The sequence below is a fragment of the Liolophura sinensis genome, chromosome 7, assembly GCF_032854445.1.
Source record: "Liolophura sinensis isolate JHLJ2023 chromosome 7, CUHK_Ljap_v2, whole genome shotgun sequence".
In the NCBI taxonomy this organism is placed as follows: Eukaryota; Metazoa; Mollusca; class Polyplacophora; order Chitonida; family Chitonidae; genus Liolophura; species Liolophura sinensis.
This window is the reverse complement of record NC_088301.1, coordinates 20788703-20807635: the sequence shown is the minus strand read 5'-3', so window position 1 is coordinate 20807635 and position 18933 is coordinate 20788703. Positions and strand designations below refer to the sequence as shown.

At 40.4% G+C, this 18933-nt stretch overlaps 1 protein-coding gene across 1 annotated transcript; it reads left to right on the top strand.

The window, feature by feature from the left end:
• Positions 1-8506: 8506 nt before the first annotated feature.
• LOC135470539 (uncharacterized) lies at positions 8507-14762 on the top strand. The gene is made up of 4 exons (XM_064749543.1): positions 8507-8602; positions 9919-10046; positions 11725-11784; positions 12340-14762. The coding sequence occupies exons 2-4, from the start codon at positions 9955-9957 to the stop codon at positions 13223-13225; spliced, it is 1038 nt and encodes a 345-aa protein (XP_064605613.1). The 5' UTR covers positions 8507-8602; positions 9919-9954; the 3' UTR covers positions 13226-14762.
• The last annotated feature ends 4171 nt before the right edge of the window (positions 14763-18933 follow it).

The following is an 18933-nucleotide window of genomic DNA, read 5'->3' as shown; positions in this document are numbered from 1 at the left end:
TAAATATTCTACACATTTATGCGAGCCTGAAGCAATGCAAAATGTTGTACTTTAGGATTATCCAGGCCAAACCACTAAAAACAATGCTTTTTCAGTCTTTTCAAGGCATGGAAAAGTTACTCTAGAATTCCAATTTTTTCACTTCCAAGGCCCTATACAAACCAGGTACAGAACTGCCCCAAAGCATACAGCTTTACATACATGTAGCCATGCTTTTTAACAATGAGATAAACTCTGGCCCAAGAATTTGTATCAATCTTATATATACATGTAATCTCATCAAAGACTGATTGCTGCGTTAAAGCTACAATGTAGCCTCAAGAAATCTTCACTTGTGATGGTCAGTTCCAGGTGTGACTATCAGATATGCACACCATATTAGTGGAGGCCAAGTTGTCTCAACACACCTTAGAATGCACAAACCGGCACACAAGGCCATTTCAAAAGTACTGTGCAGCTAAACACTTACCACATGTACATGTACACTTTTTAGGCAGTACTGTGCAAGTCAACACTGACAACATGTACACTGTGTTAGGCAGTACTGTGCAAGTCAACACTGACAGCATGTACACTGTGTTAGGCAGTACTGTGCAAGTCAACACTGACAACATGTGCACTGTGTTAGGCAGTACTGTGCAAGTCAACACTGACAGCATGTGCACTGTGTTAGTATTGTGCAAGTCAACACTGACAGCATGTGCACTGTGTTAGGCAGTACTGTGCAAGTCAACACTGACAGCATGTACACTGTGTTTGGCAGTACTGTGCAAGTCAACACTGACAGCATGTACACTGTGTTAGGCAGTTCTGTGTAAGTCAACACTGACAGCATGTACACTGTGTTAGGCAGTACGGTGCAAGTCAACACTGACAGCATGTACACTGTGTTTGGCAGTATTGTGCAAGTCAACACTGACAGCATGTACACTGTGTTAGGCAGTTCTGTGTAAGTCAACACTGACAGCATGTACACTGTGTTAGGCAGTACGGTGCAAGTCAACACTGACAGCATGTACACTGTGTTTGGCAGTATTGTGCAAGTCAACACTGACAGCATGTACACTGTGTTAGGCAGTTCTGTGTAAGTCAACACTGACAGCATGTGCACTGTGTTAGTACTGTGCAAGTCAACACTGACAACATGTACACTGTGTTAGGCAGTACTGTGCAAGTCAACACTGACAGCATGTACACTGTGTTAGGCAGTATTGTGCAAGTCAACACTGACCGTATGTGCACTGTGTTAGGCAGTATTGTGCAAGTCAACACTGACAGCATGTGCACTGTGTTAGGCAGTACTGTGCAAGTCAACACTGACAACATGTGCACTGTGTTAGGCAGGTTGCTGTAACAGTACTGTGTAACTCAACAGTGACAGTATGCATACTGTGTTTAGAGATGGTGCTGTAACAGTGAGGTTTGTGCTCTTGGGAGTGTGATCTAGTTCATTATATGGAAAGTGAGAACAGCCAAAATGCAGATACTGTTCTTTATAATTAAACGCACATAATGAAAAAAAAAGCCAATGCAAACATTTTCAAACACTAAAATTACAGCTTTTAATCACAATGGATGTGGCCTACAGAAATAATATGCGTGTTTGAATGAAAATTGTATGGCATTGACAATGAGTGGCAACAGCTGTGCTGGGGTGGGCTAGGGTGGGCTTGGGTGGGGTAGGGTGGTATGGTTCCTGAAGGCTTAGCAATACAACTACAATGTACACTGAAGCACTGATTATTTACATACACAAAATTGCAAACTGTGCATTCAGATTGGACCACCATCACATGACAGGCTGTAATCAATGTGTTGAAGGCAAGTAACCTTTTTTTCAATTCAGAGGGCATTTCAGAGGGCATTTCAGAAGGCTGAATGCATTACTTTTAGTCGAAAAATTCGGGAGGGTAGCGTTCAGGTTTCAGACTAAAGTCTTATCTAATTTACATGAGATTTGGAAACATTTTCCTACAGCACTTTTCTGTGTTCTCCGTTTCTGAGTGGAGCAACTGAACTATCCTCATTAGGGACAATTATTTGGTACAATTTCACAAAGCTTTCAAACATGAACTTTCCCCATCGTCGGTAAATGGTGAATAAAAATGTACATGAACAAGATATTTAACATCCTCAATCTTACAGGTTTTAAGTTTAATCTAGAGGCAAATTAAGTAAATTACTTAACTACTTATAAAAATGCATGAACTCCACAGAAATTGTGATTTTGCCTGGATGATCCTGTCACCAGTGACTACCAATGAACAAAAAGTGTGACTTGAGCAGTGTAACAATGCCTTATTATGCCTGTAAAAACAGCTCAAATGTTACCTTTTTGACATCTTGTTTCACTGATGGACTGGCTCTGTTGGACCCAGGACTTGTGTTTTTACTTGATGCAGTTGGTGAACTGCTGGACACGCTTCGAGGACTTTTTCCTCCCGTCGACGACTTGCTGGGAACTTCATCAGTAGTGACAGGCACGTGTCCATTTCCCGTGTGGGAACGGCTTGTCTGAAAGGTGCAGAAACAACATTCCAACATCTTCATTTAAACCACACCACATGTAGTGATTTTAAAAACATTATGAAGTTTTCACTTTTGATGCCACATTTGCGCATCATCAGAGTACCAGCCAATTCTCATGTTTTCCCCAATGTGCAGCAAGCCTGAAAACTTGTCAACCATTTTCTTCCATATGAAAGGGAAAATGGCACAACGATTAAGACCTTTGCATCTTTCTAAGCATACTACATTTAGGCTAAACTACATGTACAATTCCTTCTTTGGACCACATTTGTACTAGCATTTTGCAAATTCTGAAAAGTGTATTGTTCAATTTAAAACATGCCAAACGTTGGTTTCATAAAAAGTCTGAATAAAAAATTTCAACGGCTGAAATACTGTTAAAGGATACCGATTTACCGATACACCATTTTGACATCTCTACAAGATGACCTGATTGTCCATGGCTCTACGTGCTAAGTAGAGTGAGTCTAGTGTGACAGGGCCAGCATCAGTATTACTGTTAACTTGTAGCCACATAGTGCCACCAAAATCAGCCACGGACCAGTGTTTCAGTAACTGGCTGGTTGTAGAACTGTAGTAGATTATTGTTAATGAAGTACTAAACCCATCAGATCAATCACCATACTAACACAACATTAAGAATTTTTGAGTAAGACAGTCCACGTATGACTACTTGCATTACCTTCTGTTTAGTTCGTCGGATCTTCTTTTTATCATCAAAATCAAAACTCGGGGGTTGGCCGGGGGACTTGAAACCGAAGGCAAAGACGAGGACAGCGCAGACTAAAACACCCACAACTGGCAAGGCTACCTGTGGGCAAACCACTTCTGCTAATTCCATGATTCCACTCGCTAAAGATCAAACGAATTTTGTCAAAACTAATGAAAATATGTCAAAGAAAACCTCGTGTGAAGTGCTCATCAGCTTTGCTTCATGCTGACGTCGAGGATCACAGATGTTTCCTTCGTCATCAGTTTGTGTGTAACCTAATTTCCAGATCGTAGTTTGTTTCATTTTTGTGGAGATTATGGCGTAAAATAATGTGATGATTTAAAATGTCATCAAAGTTATTTAAGGGAGGGAAACCAACAGATTTCATTATCTAGAAATTACTTCTGATAAGGCTGAGATCAATATTTCACAGGATTATATTTTGCTGATAGTAGGCCGAAATTGATGACGTGTCTCATTTAGGTTTATTTTGCACGTGGCATTGTTTTGCGCCCTTCGGCAAGTAGTAGTAGTCAGCCTACCTACGTGAGCAGCACGTCCCCGAGGGGAACGGACATCCGTGTGCAGAACGGAGCCTAAAACTCGTTCCTTTACCACACATTTTGCAAGGTACGAGACTAGTGAGGGGTGGGGGGGGGGGGGGCTATGTGATACAGTGCTACTCATGTGATACGTGTAGGCCAACAGGGCCATGTCCAAAAGAAAATTATTGAAGACTTGATATCAGATGGAATAAAACATGTGAATGTAACTCTCCATGTAAGACTTTCATCGTATCGCTTAAATAACTCATGCTACCTTCATAAATGTATATCATAGATCAATATGCCCCAAAAGAATGTTGGCTGTTCTGTGTGTACCAAAAAAGAAAAAAAATCACCCACGAGGAGGACGGTGGGTAATTTGCCTTCATACAGGTATAAAGTACAACATCCATGAGGAGGACGGCGACTAGTTTCCATTCCTGTATGTATAAAGTACAACATCCATGAGGAGGACGGCGACTAGTTTCCATTCCTGTATGTATAAAGTACAACATCCATGAGGAGGACGGCGACTAGTTTCCATTTCTGTATGTATAAAGTACAACATCCATGAGGAGGACGGTGACTAGTTTCCGTTCCTGTATGTATAAAGTACAGCATCCATGAGGAGGACGGTGACTAGTTTCCGTTCCTGTATGTATAAAGTACAACATCCATGAGGAGGACGGTGACTAGTTTCCGTTCCTGTATGTATAAAGTACAACATCAATGAGGAGGACGGTGACTAGTTTCCATTCCTGTATGTATAAAGTACAACATCCATGAGGAGGACGGTGACTAGTCTCCGTTCCTGTATGTATAAAGTACAACATCCATGAGCAGGACGGCGACCAGTTTCCATTCTTGTATGTATAAAGTACAACATCCAAGAGAATGACGGTGACTAGTTTCCGTTCCTGTATGTATAAAGTACAACATCCATGAGGAGGACGGCGACTAGTTTCCATTCCTGTATGTATAAAGTACAACATCCATGAGGAGGACGGTGACTAGTTTCCGTTCCTGTATGTATAAAGTACAACATCCATGAGCAGGACGGCGACCAGTTTCCATTCTTGTATGTATAAAGTACAACATCCATGAGAAGGACGGTGACTAGTTTCCGTTCCTGTATGTATAAAGTACAACATCCATGAGGAGGACGGTGACTAGTTTCCGTTCCTGTATGTATAAAGTACAACATCCATGAGGAGGACGGTGACTAGTTTCCATTCCTGTATGTATAAAGTACAACATCCATGAGGAGGATGGTGACTAGTTTCCGTTCCTGTATGTATAAAGCACAACATCAATGAGGAAGACGGTGACTAGTCTCCGTTCGTGTATGTATAAAGTACAACATCCATGAGGAGGACGGTGACTAGTTTCCGTTCCTGTATGTATAAAGTACAACATCAGTGAGGAGAAGTGATCATTTACTCACTGGAAAGATGACCTTATACAAAGCTTGACGAACTGTTATACTTCATTCCTTGATATGAAAAACCCGTCCAAATGTAGTCGGAATAAAGAGATGTACATGTATAAGTTAGAAAAGCGCATATGTTTGCTATTCTATTATATCTCTCACTTTTATACCCACACACCTATAATCACTGGATTTACTATATGCCTTTGTAGGTTGTATGCTGTTTCTTACATAAATTCAAAGAACACAAAGCTTGAGATCAGAATTTTTCAAAAGACAGATGCATGTTTTGAGGCAAAACTTGTTTTTCAAGGATATCAAATCGAATTTCATGACCTTACTCCATACGACACTCACACACTATTTTCTGTTATGGTATAGGTGGTTTAACACCGTGTCTTTGACCTCTGACCCGACCAGTGATAATAAGTTCATATTTACCACGGAGGCTTGTATCCCTTTACATATCAGATTTCACTGATAGACTAGAGACAACTTTATTGCTTCAGAATGCTCTATTAAGTGAAAGGAGTCAAGTGAAAGTAAACTGACTAATTGATTTATTTGATTGGTGTTTTACGCCCGCACTCAAGAATATTTCACTTATACGACGGCGGCCAGCATTTTTGTGGGAGGAAACCGGGCAGTGCACCGGGGAAACCCACGACCATCCGAAGGTTGCTGACAGACCTTCCCACGTACGGAAGGTAAATTAGTAGCCTGCATCTTATAGGTTTTTCATGTGTGCCATAAGGTCACTTGCTTTATTTATTTGTTTGCTTATGTGTTTTGATACTTTGCAATCCAGTACACTGAATTATACAGCTGATGTTGCTGTATGTATCAACCTACAGTGTGTTATTCAAATTTGCTTTCCCTTGAGCGTCTCCGTCATTCAAGCAGCTGTTATTCCAGGGTCCAATTTAAATTGAATCCGGGCAGACTGTATCAGTAGCTGTTTCACTTTCTCGACATATGCTGTAATCTATATGATATTTCTATAATGAAATTCTCTAGAAATGGATGGAAACAAGGTATGACAAAGAGAGCATTTCAAATACGACAACCTGTTCGTCTTGTGGCATTGGGTGCATATTACAGACAGTTCTGTTTACAACGACACAGGCAGCATACGTCTGTGACAACTTGTTTCTTAGTTTAGGAACTTTAGATATCTGTCGCCACATACAATGTTAATTTCTAATTTGTTCATATGTTTCATATGTTGTTTCACGTGCCTGATGCTGGATGTCTCCTTACCTCAATTTACATGGGATTCGGTGGTGAATGAACTCATTTAACCATCAAAATTACTGGTACAGAAAAATTAGCATGAGTTTGCAACATGCACAATATCGCTGACGCTCTCCCCCACCCACGCAACACGATAAAACTGAAAAAAATTCGAAATCCATTGTGATGCTATTGATTTTCCAGAAGATAATACATACAATAATAATGAATAATGATGCATTTTGTAGCTTATACAAAATCTTAGGAGCCCCTGTGGCCAGTGGGTTGGGGTGATAGTGGAGCTCAGTGATCCAGAAGCCTCCCACCAAGGCAGTCGCGGAGAGTTTATGTCGAGCTTATGCTGGCTTTCTTTCCAGTCGTACATGGGAAGGTTTGCCAGCAACCTACGGATGTTTCTGAGTTTCTCTCGGGCTCTGATCTGTTTCCTCCCACCCTAATGCTTGCTGTCGTCGTATAATTGAAACATTTTTGAGTATACGGCGTAAAACAGCAATCAAAAAAATCAGTAAATATATAGCAACTGTTTAACAAAAAAGAAATCAGGCAGACTTATAATCAACCATCCTTCTGATCGTGGACGTTACATTATTTACGTAATAATGCAGGGAAATATCCCAGTCGTTTTCCCTGGAGTTTCCCCAACTTGCCCCCAACACTTTTTGTATATAGGCCTAAGTGAAATATTCCTCATTTATTAAATCCCCAAATGAACACGTATATATAACGCGTGTGATAGGCCTATACTGAGAAGTACCACTGGGCCTATATATATATATATATATATATATATATATATATATATATATATATATATATATATATATATATATATATATGCAGGTGTAGTTTGAACTGGTAGCCTGGTATATTTATCATCCTTCATCACTAGTGTGATAATCTGAAGTAGCTTTGTAGTAAATTATAAACGTTAACAGTACGCGTATGTTTCTGACTTGCGCAGCTTAACTTCAGTAGTTTCTTGTGAATGTACTTCCGGTCCCCGGATGTGCGCTGACCAGTAAGCCTACTGTTGCCTTCGGTAGCTGTAGATCTAACAAAATACATTTTTAAGAACGGATGTTAGCTTTCCAAACTTTCCAAATATTGGCGTCACAGTTTTCCGGATCGTTTAGTGTAATACGGTAATGCAGATCTCTACTTTCTTTTTCATGCCACAAATTCAGATTAGGCCCAATATGTTACCGTAAAAAGCGCAACACAGACACTGCAGCTTGGACACATAGTCCTATATTATTATATGTAGGCAAAAGATTTAAAAATATTTACATGTATATAAATATATGTTATCTTATTTTTGTTAGAAATTGCTTTTCTTCCAAGACATATGCCTTGAAGTCCGAATGCCCATAGGCTACCATCAAAAGGCATTGAAAACTACTACTTCATTGTTGCTGCCTCTCTTGACGCTCAGCAGTGAGAGGTTAGAGCAAGGAAACAAGACTGATTGGCCTGGTGTCAATTTAATGTGACCGGGTGGGGTGTCACGTACGTCTGGTTTCTTCGGCATGGCACTTCAGTGGCGGCAGCATTTTAATGGCGGCCTTCATGGACTCGCCCTGCTGCAAGAAGGCAAAATATGTACAAACACCCTTAACATGACTCCTACGTACGCGGTAGTAGTGGATTTAAGTAGCAGTTAATATCTACAATGATACACACGCTTGCAAGCGTCGTCTTGATCGATGTACAGTCCATGCATGTAAATATTTAGAAAAACCTGATCCTTCTAACCAGACCTCTTCATGTATGTTATCATAGAACGGTCGAAGCGAAAAAATAGAGCGGGCACTAAAACTTCTTATTTATTCTCAAAGATGTTGTAGAGACAGACCTGTGAATTATAAGGTTTCAATAATTGATCATGTATGCCAAAATCTGTTTTTCATTTTTAAATCAATTTTTAAAGTATGGCAAACCACTTTGATGACGGGCTTAAATATGGGATATTTCAACCTAGGTAAATTTTAAGTAGGAACACGGACAGCAGTAATAGTGACGTCAGCAGTTGGTGTTGTTGTGAGTGACATGGCTACCCGTAAAAAGTAGGAGCATTCGGTCCGTTTTTTTTCGAAATTTTCTCTACGTTTTTGGCCTGTGGCAGCTACTAAACGCGTAAGTACTTTATTTTGAATCCCATTCATGTTTCTTCAGTACGAAGTGAGGTCATAGAAGTCATGCTGTGCTGGATTAGACTTTGTTTACTAACGGCAAATTTGGCAGATGACCTCTTTATTGTTGACATACCTCAGTCATGATGGCGGAAATGACTAATGCAGAATCTAGGCTACAAAACTGATGAAATTGATTTACATTTGCACCCAGTCGTAATGATTAGTGGCTTGTGAATTGTTAATATCAAACAAAATCACTCAGGCGTAGTGGTGAATTAGGACAGAGCATCTCAGCTTTCTGTTGGGGAGAAAAAAGTTAGTCCGAGTGCGCTGACTGTTGGTTGAGAAATATTCAGATAGGCCATATTCAAAAAGTTTGCTTTACCGTATGTTATTGTCATTTTCAGTCTGACACAGAGTGAGATTGATACTTAAATCTTACGGCATTTGTAAGCATGACACATATGACATAAGCATTGACTGTCATAGGTTTTTGTCTGTCAGTATAGAGGTAATGGGTCATCAACACATTAATACATTCCTTTGGAGGTAAACATAATTTAAATTAAGTTATGCTTGTCAGATCTCATTATTTTTGGCAGATGGTCAGACTGCCTCCTTACGCAGAGTGGAGTACCTTTTCAGGTGTAATGGTGACTCAGGGCCCAAGCTAAGATGACCTTGTAACATCTCTTATAGCACATGACTAACTGAGAACATTGCCTGTTTGAGCACAGTTTGTTACTTCAGTTCAGAAAGGTTTCATATTGCGCCATTAGATGTAAATTGGATACCATACTTTTATCTTATTTCTTCAACTGGCTGTCCTTTTGTGGATTGCAGTGTTAAGTGATGGTGTATTTTGAGTGTAAGCAAAGACAAGATGTATAGGATAACCATAGCATTCAGGTCATCTTTACACTTTCTGGGCAGATCATCAGCAGAGTGTGACTGCAATACTGCTAAAGTCACGTTAAACCATAATTATCCTTCCATTCTGTGCAGTTCTAAATGATCGGAAGGAATGATTATATGGGTAGAACTCCTTCGTTGTCATATGACTGAAAAATTTGTAAGTACGACATTAAACTCTGAGCATTCACTCACTCCATTGACATCAGGTATACCAACGTAAAAGCAAGAAAGTGTTGATGCCAGTGCCACAATGTGTACTGTGACATTGTACTGGACAGCATGAAGTTTACAGATTCTTGAAAATGGCCATCAAATTTAAACTGATTATTTAAGTCGTTGCCTGGAGAACAGAAAGTTTAAGACACAACCAAATACTTGATTAATTTTTCATTTCTCTTGCAGGTTAGGGGAGGGTTGGCGGTTGTAGAACGGGGGGAAATGGGTGAGGATGACCCTGTAACTGACGCCTCCACTGAGAACTGCACAACTCTACAGGCTGCTTTTAAGAAGTTAAAAATTGACCCTGAATGGTAATGTTGTTACATATGACACGTCGTCATTAACAGGCTTCCTGGAAATGCCTACATCTTAGCACTGTAATGCAAGCTTTTTTTTTTTTTTTTTTGTTTCATTTTAGGAATCCTGTATTAATCTTAAACTGTGCAACATACTTTCATGTACATGTATGGTAAATGACCTAAAATTTTGCCCATTTCATGCCGTTATAGAGGCAAATAAATGTCACGGAATATTACTTTTTGTGCTGAAACTGATATTTTTGCAGTAGGATATGGTCATTCCTTTAAAGCAAACCAAAACATACCTTTCTAAGATCAGTAGATTTCCCAGAATTGGGTAAATTGCACAACTTAGTCATGAATGAAATTTTAGACCATTTAGCATTAATGTGCTGTGAAAAAATGAGTGACCACAAATTGGACATATCTGACATCAACAACAAATGTTTTATGTTAAATGTGATGCTGTCCTCTGTGACAAATCTTTGGATTGTCTGTTACACATACAGCATTACATACGTCCACTGCCACAGACTTCACTCTCCCCTGACCATTCAACGCAGAATTAAAGCATGTATATAGATATATTAGATGTGCCATTGTTTTGTAATGAGGCAAACTCGCAGGATTATAGACATGTTTATGCAAGTTTGGTTACCATGCGATACAGAGGTTTTCACCGAGAAATCCCTCTCTGTATGAACTCCTACCATGTAAGTTAACCAAAGAGTAATCAGCCATATTGAACAGTTCATCACAGTGTTATATATACATGTGTGTATATACCACAAGTGACCATAAATTTTGAGTATGTGGGAAGGTCTGCCAGCAACCCGTGGATGGTCGTGGGTTCCCCCCGGGCTCTGCCCTGTTTCCTGCCACCATAATACTGGCCACAGTCGTATAAATGAAAGATTCTTGAGTACGGCATAAAACACCTTAAAAATTTTGGGTCATACAACCTCATTTGTGAAAGGCTGCATTTGAGCCGACAACCTCATTGGTGAAGGGCTGCATTTGAGGCAACAACCTCATTTGTGAAGGGCTGCATTTGAGCGTACAACCTCATTTGTGAAGGGCTGCATTTGAGCGTACAACCTCATTTGTGAAGGGCTGCATTTGAGTCTACAACCTCATTTGTGAAGGGCTGCATTTGAGCGTACAACCTCATTTGTGAAGGGCTGCATTTGAGCCGACAACCTCATTGGTAAAGGGCTGCATTTGAACCTACAACCTCGTTTGTGAAGGGCTGCGCTTGAGCCTACAACTTCATTTGTGAAGGGCTGCATTTGAGCCTACAACCTCATTGGTGAAGGGCTGCGTTTGAGCCTACAACCTCATTTGTGAAGGGCTGTGAAATATTTTTTTATTTATTTATTTCATGGGTGTCTTATGCTGTACTGAAGAATATTTCACTTTTACGACGGCGGCCAACATTATGGTGGGAGGAAACCGTGCAGAGCCCGGGGGAAACCCATAACCATCTGCAGGTTGCTGGCAGACCTTCCTACTAACTGAAATATTTTTTTTAAATACATGTATGTAACATTGTGAAAATGCAGATGGTCATTGGTTTTTGCCCGGTTTCCTCCCAGCATAATGCTGGTTGCCATTATATAAGTGAAATATTCTTGAGCATGGCTCAAACTTTAATCAAATAAAAATTAATCTAATTTTTTGTTGGTGGCAGGAATGAGAGTACATCAATCAACAGTCCAGACAGTGACTCCTTACACAGGTTGTGGGCTGGGTAAGTACACTCCTCTGTGTGGAATAGAGTCTTCTAGTTCACACTGTTGTACAGTAAAAGAACAGACCACACCGAACTTGCCAGATTACATGTATATATGCATCAATGAAGTATAAGAGCATATCTGGTGTTGTTTAACTGATATAATGCAGTTCAAAGTAGGTAAGTTCATACATGTTAAGAAAATTGAAGGCGTCGCCCTGTTATCAGTTTTGATCAATCAGGCAAAAATTATCCCTGTAATCTGAGAAAGCATCTGTTTCTGCTAAAGTCTTCCTAACCCTGGTTTGCCTTTGAAGCATATAAGCTTGGGGTATATGACATCGCGTTTGTTCCTTGGACTCAGACACGAGCAAGCCATCGTGACATCCCTCAGTATGGAGTATCAAAAAATAAAAAGCGATTTTTCACTTACTTGCAAGCCAAATTTCCACATTTTATTATGATGTTCATAGCATTCAGATTGTGAGACTTTGTCTCCGTCCAGCACTTTATATGATATTCACATCTGCAATTCTATAATCATTAATCATGAACTAATTTTTAATTTTGAAGGAATAACTTAATTGGGAAAGACAGAACTTGCTATCAACGAACATGCTGTCCAACGGGAGAGACCCTGAAAGGATGCGGCTCGACCAAGTCGTGCAGCACCCGCAAGTCTTCTCGCTCGCGGACAGAGCCTTACACACTGGACTGTATAGACACCATGGAACATCTCTCATTTAAGTCTGAGCTCTGTACAAAAGTGAACTGTGGCTGTAAGAAATCCAAGCCACAGAAAGGAAGTAGCCATGCAAAAGGGTTATCATTTATGCCTAGCAAGACCTCGCTCCACCACGATGCAGTCTGGGAGGATAAATTAAAAATGCGCAACTCTGAAAAAGACAGAAAGCAAATAATTCGCTCTGCTAAACTGCGATTGTATCGAGAAGGAAAAGGGTTTCAAGCACGGCCCTTCTTTCCGTTCGGGAAAGTGTTGAAGAATGCTCGTGTTGGTCGCCAGTCATCTCCATTAACAACCATAACGTCATCAGCGGAACTGCCAGTGTTTGGTTCAAAGGCAGACTGCTCGCCAGATTTTCTTTCGATCACTGCGTCCAGGTTTGCAGATGCTGAGAATCAGGGCAGGGAATCTTTCTCAGGTGTGTCGTCAGTTCTTAGTGAAGTTTTGTCCGAGTCTCTGAGCCGTCCATCCAAGCGGCCAGTGGAGACAAATGCCAAGGGATTTTGCTTTGAAACGGGCCAGCAAGGACTCAAACGTAAAAGTCCCTCGCGGTTAAAATCTCTTTCTTGTGAAAGGAAGCATGAAAAGTCTTGCTCTCAACAGGCCAAGATGTCAGTGGATGATTTTTCTGTCAATGAGCTGGCATCTTACTTTGAAAATTATGTGTACATACCAAAGAAAATGTCAAGCATGGCAGAAATGATGTACACATAAAACTCTTTAACCACGTGGATTGCCTACAGATTATGTGTACAGATTTTCACGTACATGATATTAGTAGAAACAAATTTTATGGCAGTACTATGGCCTTATATATTTTACTGCTAGTGGTCTCCTTGTTGTTTGGTTTAGGTGACGTAGCCATCGGAGTGCTTTTATGATTCTTTCAGATTTTTTTCTTCTGTGGTTTTTGCATCACTACCTTTGTTCTGCATACACAGCAGTATTTACTCAAGTTTATTTCATTGTGGCTTTCTTCATCATTATGTGTTTAAAAAGATTTATAAAAAGATGATAGGTTCTCCAAAAAAAAAAACAATTTTTTTTTTTGTTAATTTGCCAAGAATTTGTACCTGATTTGGTTTAGGTTTTGTGTTTGGTGATTTGTATGTTTGATGCTTACTAATACTTAGTGCAGAAATATTTTTGTTTTTGATCGATAATTTTTTTTTTTTTTTCCGAAAAGTAAAAAACAGAAAAGAAAAATGTTCACTTGAATGTTAAGTAGTGAAAAGGCTTCTGTTTACGGTGGATGACGTCATGGTTTAGATCATCCTTTTGCCTCTGATAGGTTGTCCTTGATTATGGGTGGGTTAAGCTGTTATATAGAATTACATAGACTTGAGGATTTGTAACATTTGTTGTGACCAGTAAGCTTGTATTTCAATTTAGGAAGGAGTTGCAAGCTGCAATGACTTGGCGAACTATGGAGGCACAAGATAGAGGAAGAAGTGAGAGTGAGATGCTTGTACATGTGTACAACAGCACATCAAGAGTGATCTCCCCTGTCACTTGCTAGGTTTATGTCGAATTTTCACAGATATTGTCAAGTATTACAACTGATGGTAACCGGTTACTGTAGGTTTTAGGAAATTTTATGGTACCTCTATGTATATAAGATATATATATATATAATCAATCTATATCTGTGTGCTGCTTTTCGGTGGCTGTCAATCTTCAAAATGCAATAAATATTTATAAAAAGTGTGAAAAATAACTAAATTATGGAAAAAAGAAACAATATTTTTTTCTTTGAGGAGTCTTTAGCGGAAAAGAATGCTTTCAGAGTTCCCTTTATTCTTTCTTGCGCATAAGGTTTACTCCTGTATCATGTCACTCCTGAAGACTGGTGGCGTATCGTGTTCTAACCACGCTTTCGCTGAAGTTTATTAGGGAGGAAGGAGCTTAAGGGGTGTTGAGCGGCTAGTTGCATAACAGTGCCTGCTAGACTTAATCGTTGAACAGCGCCTAATGCTTAAGGCTCTCTCCACCTAACCATGATGTGCTTCATCTTATAAAATGGCCTGATTGGGTTTAAACGATGGGCATAATCGTGTACCAGGGCGTGTCCATGGTATACCATGCTTTATCGTGCAGCAGGGTATAATTTTGCCAAGATGCTGCACTTTATCGTGTATCCGCGCTTATAATCATCTTAAAATGATACGTTTAATCGTGTGACAGGGCCTAATCATGGCTTTATTTTGGAACCTCGTTAATTGTAAAATATTGGCCTGTCTGTTGTACATGGCGATGTTGATGATAGAATGTGGTGATTGAAGTCGACATATGGTATTATCCTTTCTTCTCGCCATGTTCCTCACAGGGCATTTACAACTTCTGATTGGGTGTTAGTGAAACTATTGTAGTGCGGTTACTGATGTCTGCACAGTCTAATTTGCAGTGATGATCAGTGTTGTGAATACTAAACACTGTAGTTCCTTTTATCCTCCCAAATGTGACGTCGATTATTGCGGAGAAAGTCGGACACTGTTATACCTATAGACACGTAGTCCTTACAGCGCATGCGTCCATCTCTACCATCTCTACCGAGGTCAGTGGGGTCACGGTGATGAGGAAGAAAGTGATGTCAGAAAACACAAAAACTATGTCTCACCTTTGTCTCTAATAATAATTTTATTAATGAATGCTGATTATATAGTTCCCGGGAGGAGATAAGTGATGAGGCTAAGCCTAAACAAATCTGCGTGCGTCTCACGGGTTCCAAAGGTCAAGCTTGTCTATTGGTGGCAGTGATGTAAAGCGAAAGCCACGCATGCGCCGTAAGGAGTATAGAGCCTGCACATTTTATTTGGTTTTATTTCATTGGTGTTTAATGCGGTACTCAAGAATTCGCCTTTGACGGTGGCCAGGTTTATGGCTGGAAGAAAGGGCTATAGGTATTTGGCACGCCTACAGATATAAAGACACAGCTGAAGCGCATACTTAATCAGACGTACATAAATGCATATAACATAATTAAGACAGGCCTTACAGGATAGACAGAAAAACCAGAGCAGCGACGGCAGTGTGATAGCTGGCATACGGCCACACGGAACCAGTGGAAGACATTTCTTTGTTTACCGCTTCAGAGGTCAAATGGATAAAGCTTCCGCCTCGAAGCAGGGAGGCCTTGGATCTAACCTGGGTCGTGTCATTCCAAAGACTTGTTTGGTATTTGTTGCTGCCTTGCTTGGCGTCCAGCACTGAGGTTAGAGTACGGAAACTGGATTGGTTGGTGCGGTGTCAGTATAATGTGACTGGGTGGGGTGTCATGCCTGGTGTCTGTGGTATGATACTTCAATGGTGAATGCACATCGGCACATGGACTCGCCCTACCACATATAGGCACAGTATATGTACACACATCTACTGTCTTCTCGCTTCAATATGATTGAAAAATTACAAAGTATGCCGTAAAACCCGAATCATACGTACATATAGTTAGAGCCATCATCTATGTATAAAACGAAAGCGTAGGCTGGATATCAGTCATTCGTGTGTTTATTTATTTGATTGGTGTTTTACACAGTACTCAAGGATATTTCACTTATACGACGGCGGTCAGTATTATGGTGGGTGGAAACCGGGCAGAGCCCGGTGGGGGGGGGGGGGGAAACCCACGACCATCCTGACAGACCTTCCCACATACGGCCGGAGAGGAAGCCAACATGAGCTGGACTTGAACTCACAGCGACCACATTGGTGAGAGACTCCTGGGTCATTACGCTGCGCTAGCGTGCTAACCAACTTAGCCACGCCATTCCTATGTACATGTGTATATAATTCCTACATGTACAATGCGACTGAGCATCAATAGTATCAGTATTCATGGATACCGGGGTATACACCGTTCACATTGCGCGATTTGTACCTTGTCGACTTGCAGACTTCATCAAGTTACTGATTGGTCAACTCTCAATGTATTCAGTGGAAAGGTGGTATGAAACTGAGATTGTCCTGTATTTTCACTGCATGGATAGGTAAAATCGCGCAGCATGATCTCGGCTTTAATTTTCGACGTCGCATAATTCATTGCACATCGCACTGTATGGTGGCCGAGTAGTGTGGAATGCTCATGTGAAAAACAGACGTGAATTCTATCTCTGTTCGGGGGGAATTTTAAAGAAGCTCAATCCTTGTACTTTCTCTCTCAGAATATAGGTTGACAAGTATACGTAAACAGATAGATAGAAGCACGCCAATTGATGCATGTACTCGGTTGTACATGAGACTGGGCAATGGAGCGATTTTACTAAATATAGACAACACGATACTGAGGAATTGTAGGAAATAATTTGTCTGAGAATCACACAACAGCTTTGGGGAGACATGAACCAAATAACGCGTCGTTTATGCTTATTGGCAGTGTGCAATATATCAAATTGTGTGTGGTAAATGACGTCAGTGGTCCCGATATGGCAGAAAAGGCTGCCGTAGAATCCAAAGTTTTAAATAGGTTTTACAAAAAAACTATATAGAAAAAAAAAATCAAACTAAATTTATGAACAGTGTTTAATGGTCTTTCATCTGACATATATTTTCTTCGCCCTTAATCAAAATATTATCAGACGAAATCGTCAACCTGGATCCTTTAATAAACGAAAAAAGATGTCAAGCCTAGCTTTCATGCTACCCATTGTTTCTTTTTCACATATATGCCTATACAATCGCCCGCTTTCGAGTTAGGATTGTTGATTTTGAGTGGAGGGTGACACACACCAGTGAAACATGCTGGGTTGTCTTTCAACCTGACAAACATTACACAGATGTGAATTCTTACCTTCAAGTTGCTATTTACTGGGAGATGTCCTGACCAAAGTCGGAAACGCAAGATTTCTGCTTTCTCTCCCAAGTCGAAACCGCTAGATTTCTGCTTTCCCGCTTGTGCGTTTGAGTACGTTGAAGGGGAATTGTGAAAAAGGCCTATGAAGAGAGCGTAGCACACTCTATACGTACTTCTGACAGTGCATGATGAAACCATCAAACAAGGAAATAGGACAAATACTGGTCTCGCGTGTGGGATCGTCCTGTCCAGGATATGAGACAGAGAGTTACAACAGCACTACTTGTTTACATTTATAGTGTTATGTCACTCGTTGATACTCCTATGTGACGGAAATATTAAAAGCCAGAGCAGTTCCACAGAAAACAAACGATACCTTTAAAAGCTGCATTTACATGTAAGCTCGTGTGTAGCTCTTAATCTTGCAGCAACCTGCGGAAGGTCGTGGGTTTCTGTCTCTGGTTTCGTGGTGGCTCTGTCCTGCTTCCTCCCACTATAATGCTGGCCGCCGTCGTATAAGTGGAATATTCTTGAGTATATGGCGTAAAACACTAATCATATAAATGAATCAATCTTAATATTGTGCCCTATAGCGATGTAATGACCCGTTCCCCGTTTCTGGCTAGGAATATATTATTTCCATTTTTATACGCTCTTGAATCATGCCGCTGTTATGCTGGTTCAAGCAAATTATATCTTTTGATGATCGAGCCAGTGTCTTAGGCGCTGATTTGCAAGAATCTGTTGCATAGAAAGACTTGTTAAATACGCACAAAACTAAGTTACCAACAGACAGACATCAGATATATTAGTGCTGAAGGAAATGTCCCAGGAGGCCTTGTATACGTGTGGGATGTAACTTTATTTCTAACATGCCTCCTAAACTCTAAACAGTACCCGAATTGGAAACACCTTCATGCATAAGCCATTTTAATCATAAAATAGGGTTTGTGGGTTGTGCTGTCGGGACGCGTGCTTGTTTTCAAGGACAACACTAGACCAAATGTATGTATATCTATCATGTATGCATAGGATATATCCATAAAGTATGCCACATAAAGTTTAAAAAGCATACCTTTTTGCTTTTGTGATTTTGAATTACCTAGATTTCACCGTTCGGAATAAGTAATACCGCTCACATTAAGAAAATCGACAGCCCCCTCCCCAAGCCATTTTATGAACATTAGCCAATCAGGTGAGAGTATTACTCGAGGAAGCAGCCGTTTCCGCTGACGTCACGCGAACACTGTTTTACCTTTTAGCCATGTGAGGCACGAGTGACGTCATCACATCGTATTTCCGATTGCTGTAACATGGCGCACTCCATGGCCATAGTAAGAATTCCAGATAAATGTTCCAACTTAGAGCTACCAAGCACGTTAGAGAAAATGGCCATGGCCGTTCAATTTGGCATAAATGACAAACAGTATAAGTGGGAGTTTATTTCACACCCGAGCCACTGACTTGGACTTGCCCAAGGAGAATGTTTCACTCAAGTATCAGAGTTGCGGCCCCTTGTTCTCAAACAGCGCGCAACTCCCCTGAGCTGTGCGTTATATATTTAGGTGATTTGAACATGGCAAGTTACGTTTTATTTCTGAATTATTCCTCCTTTGTTTTGTCATTTTCTACCGCT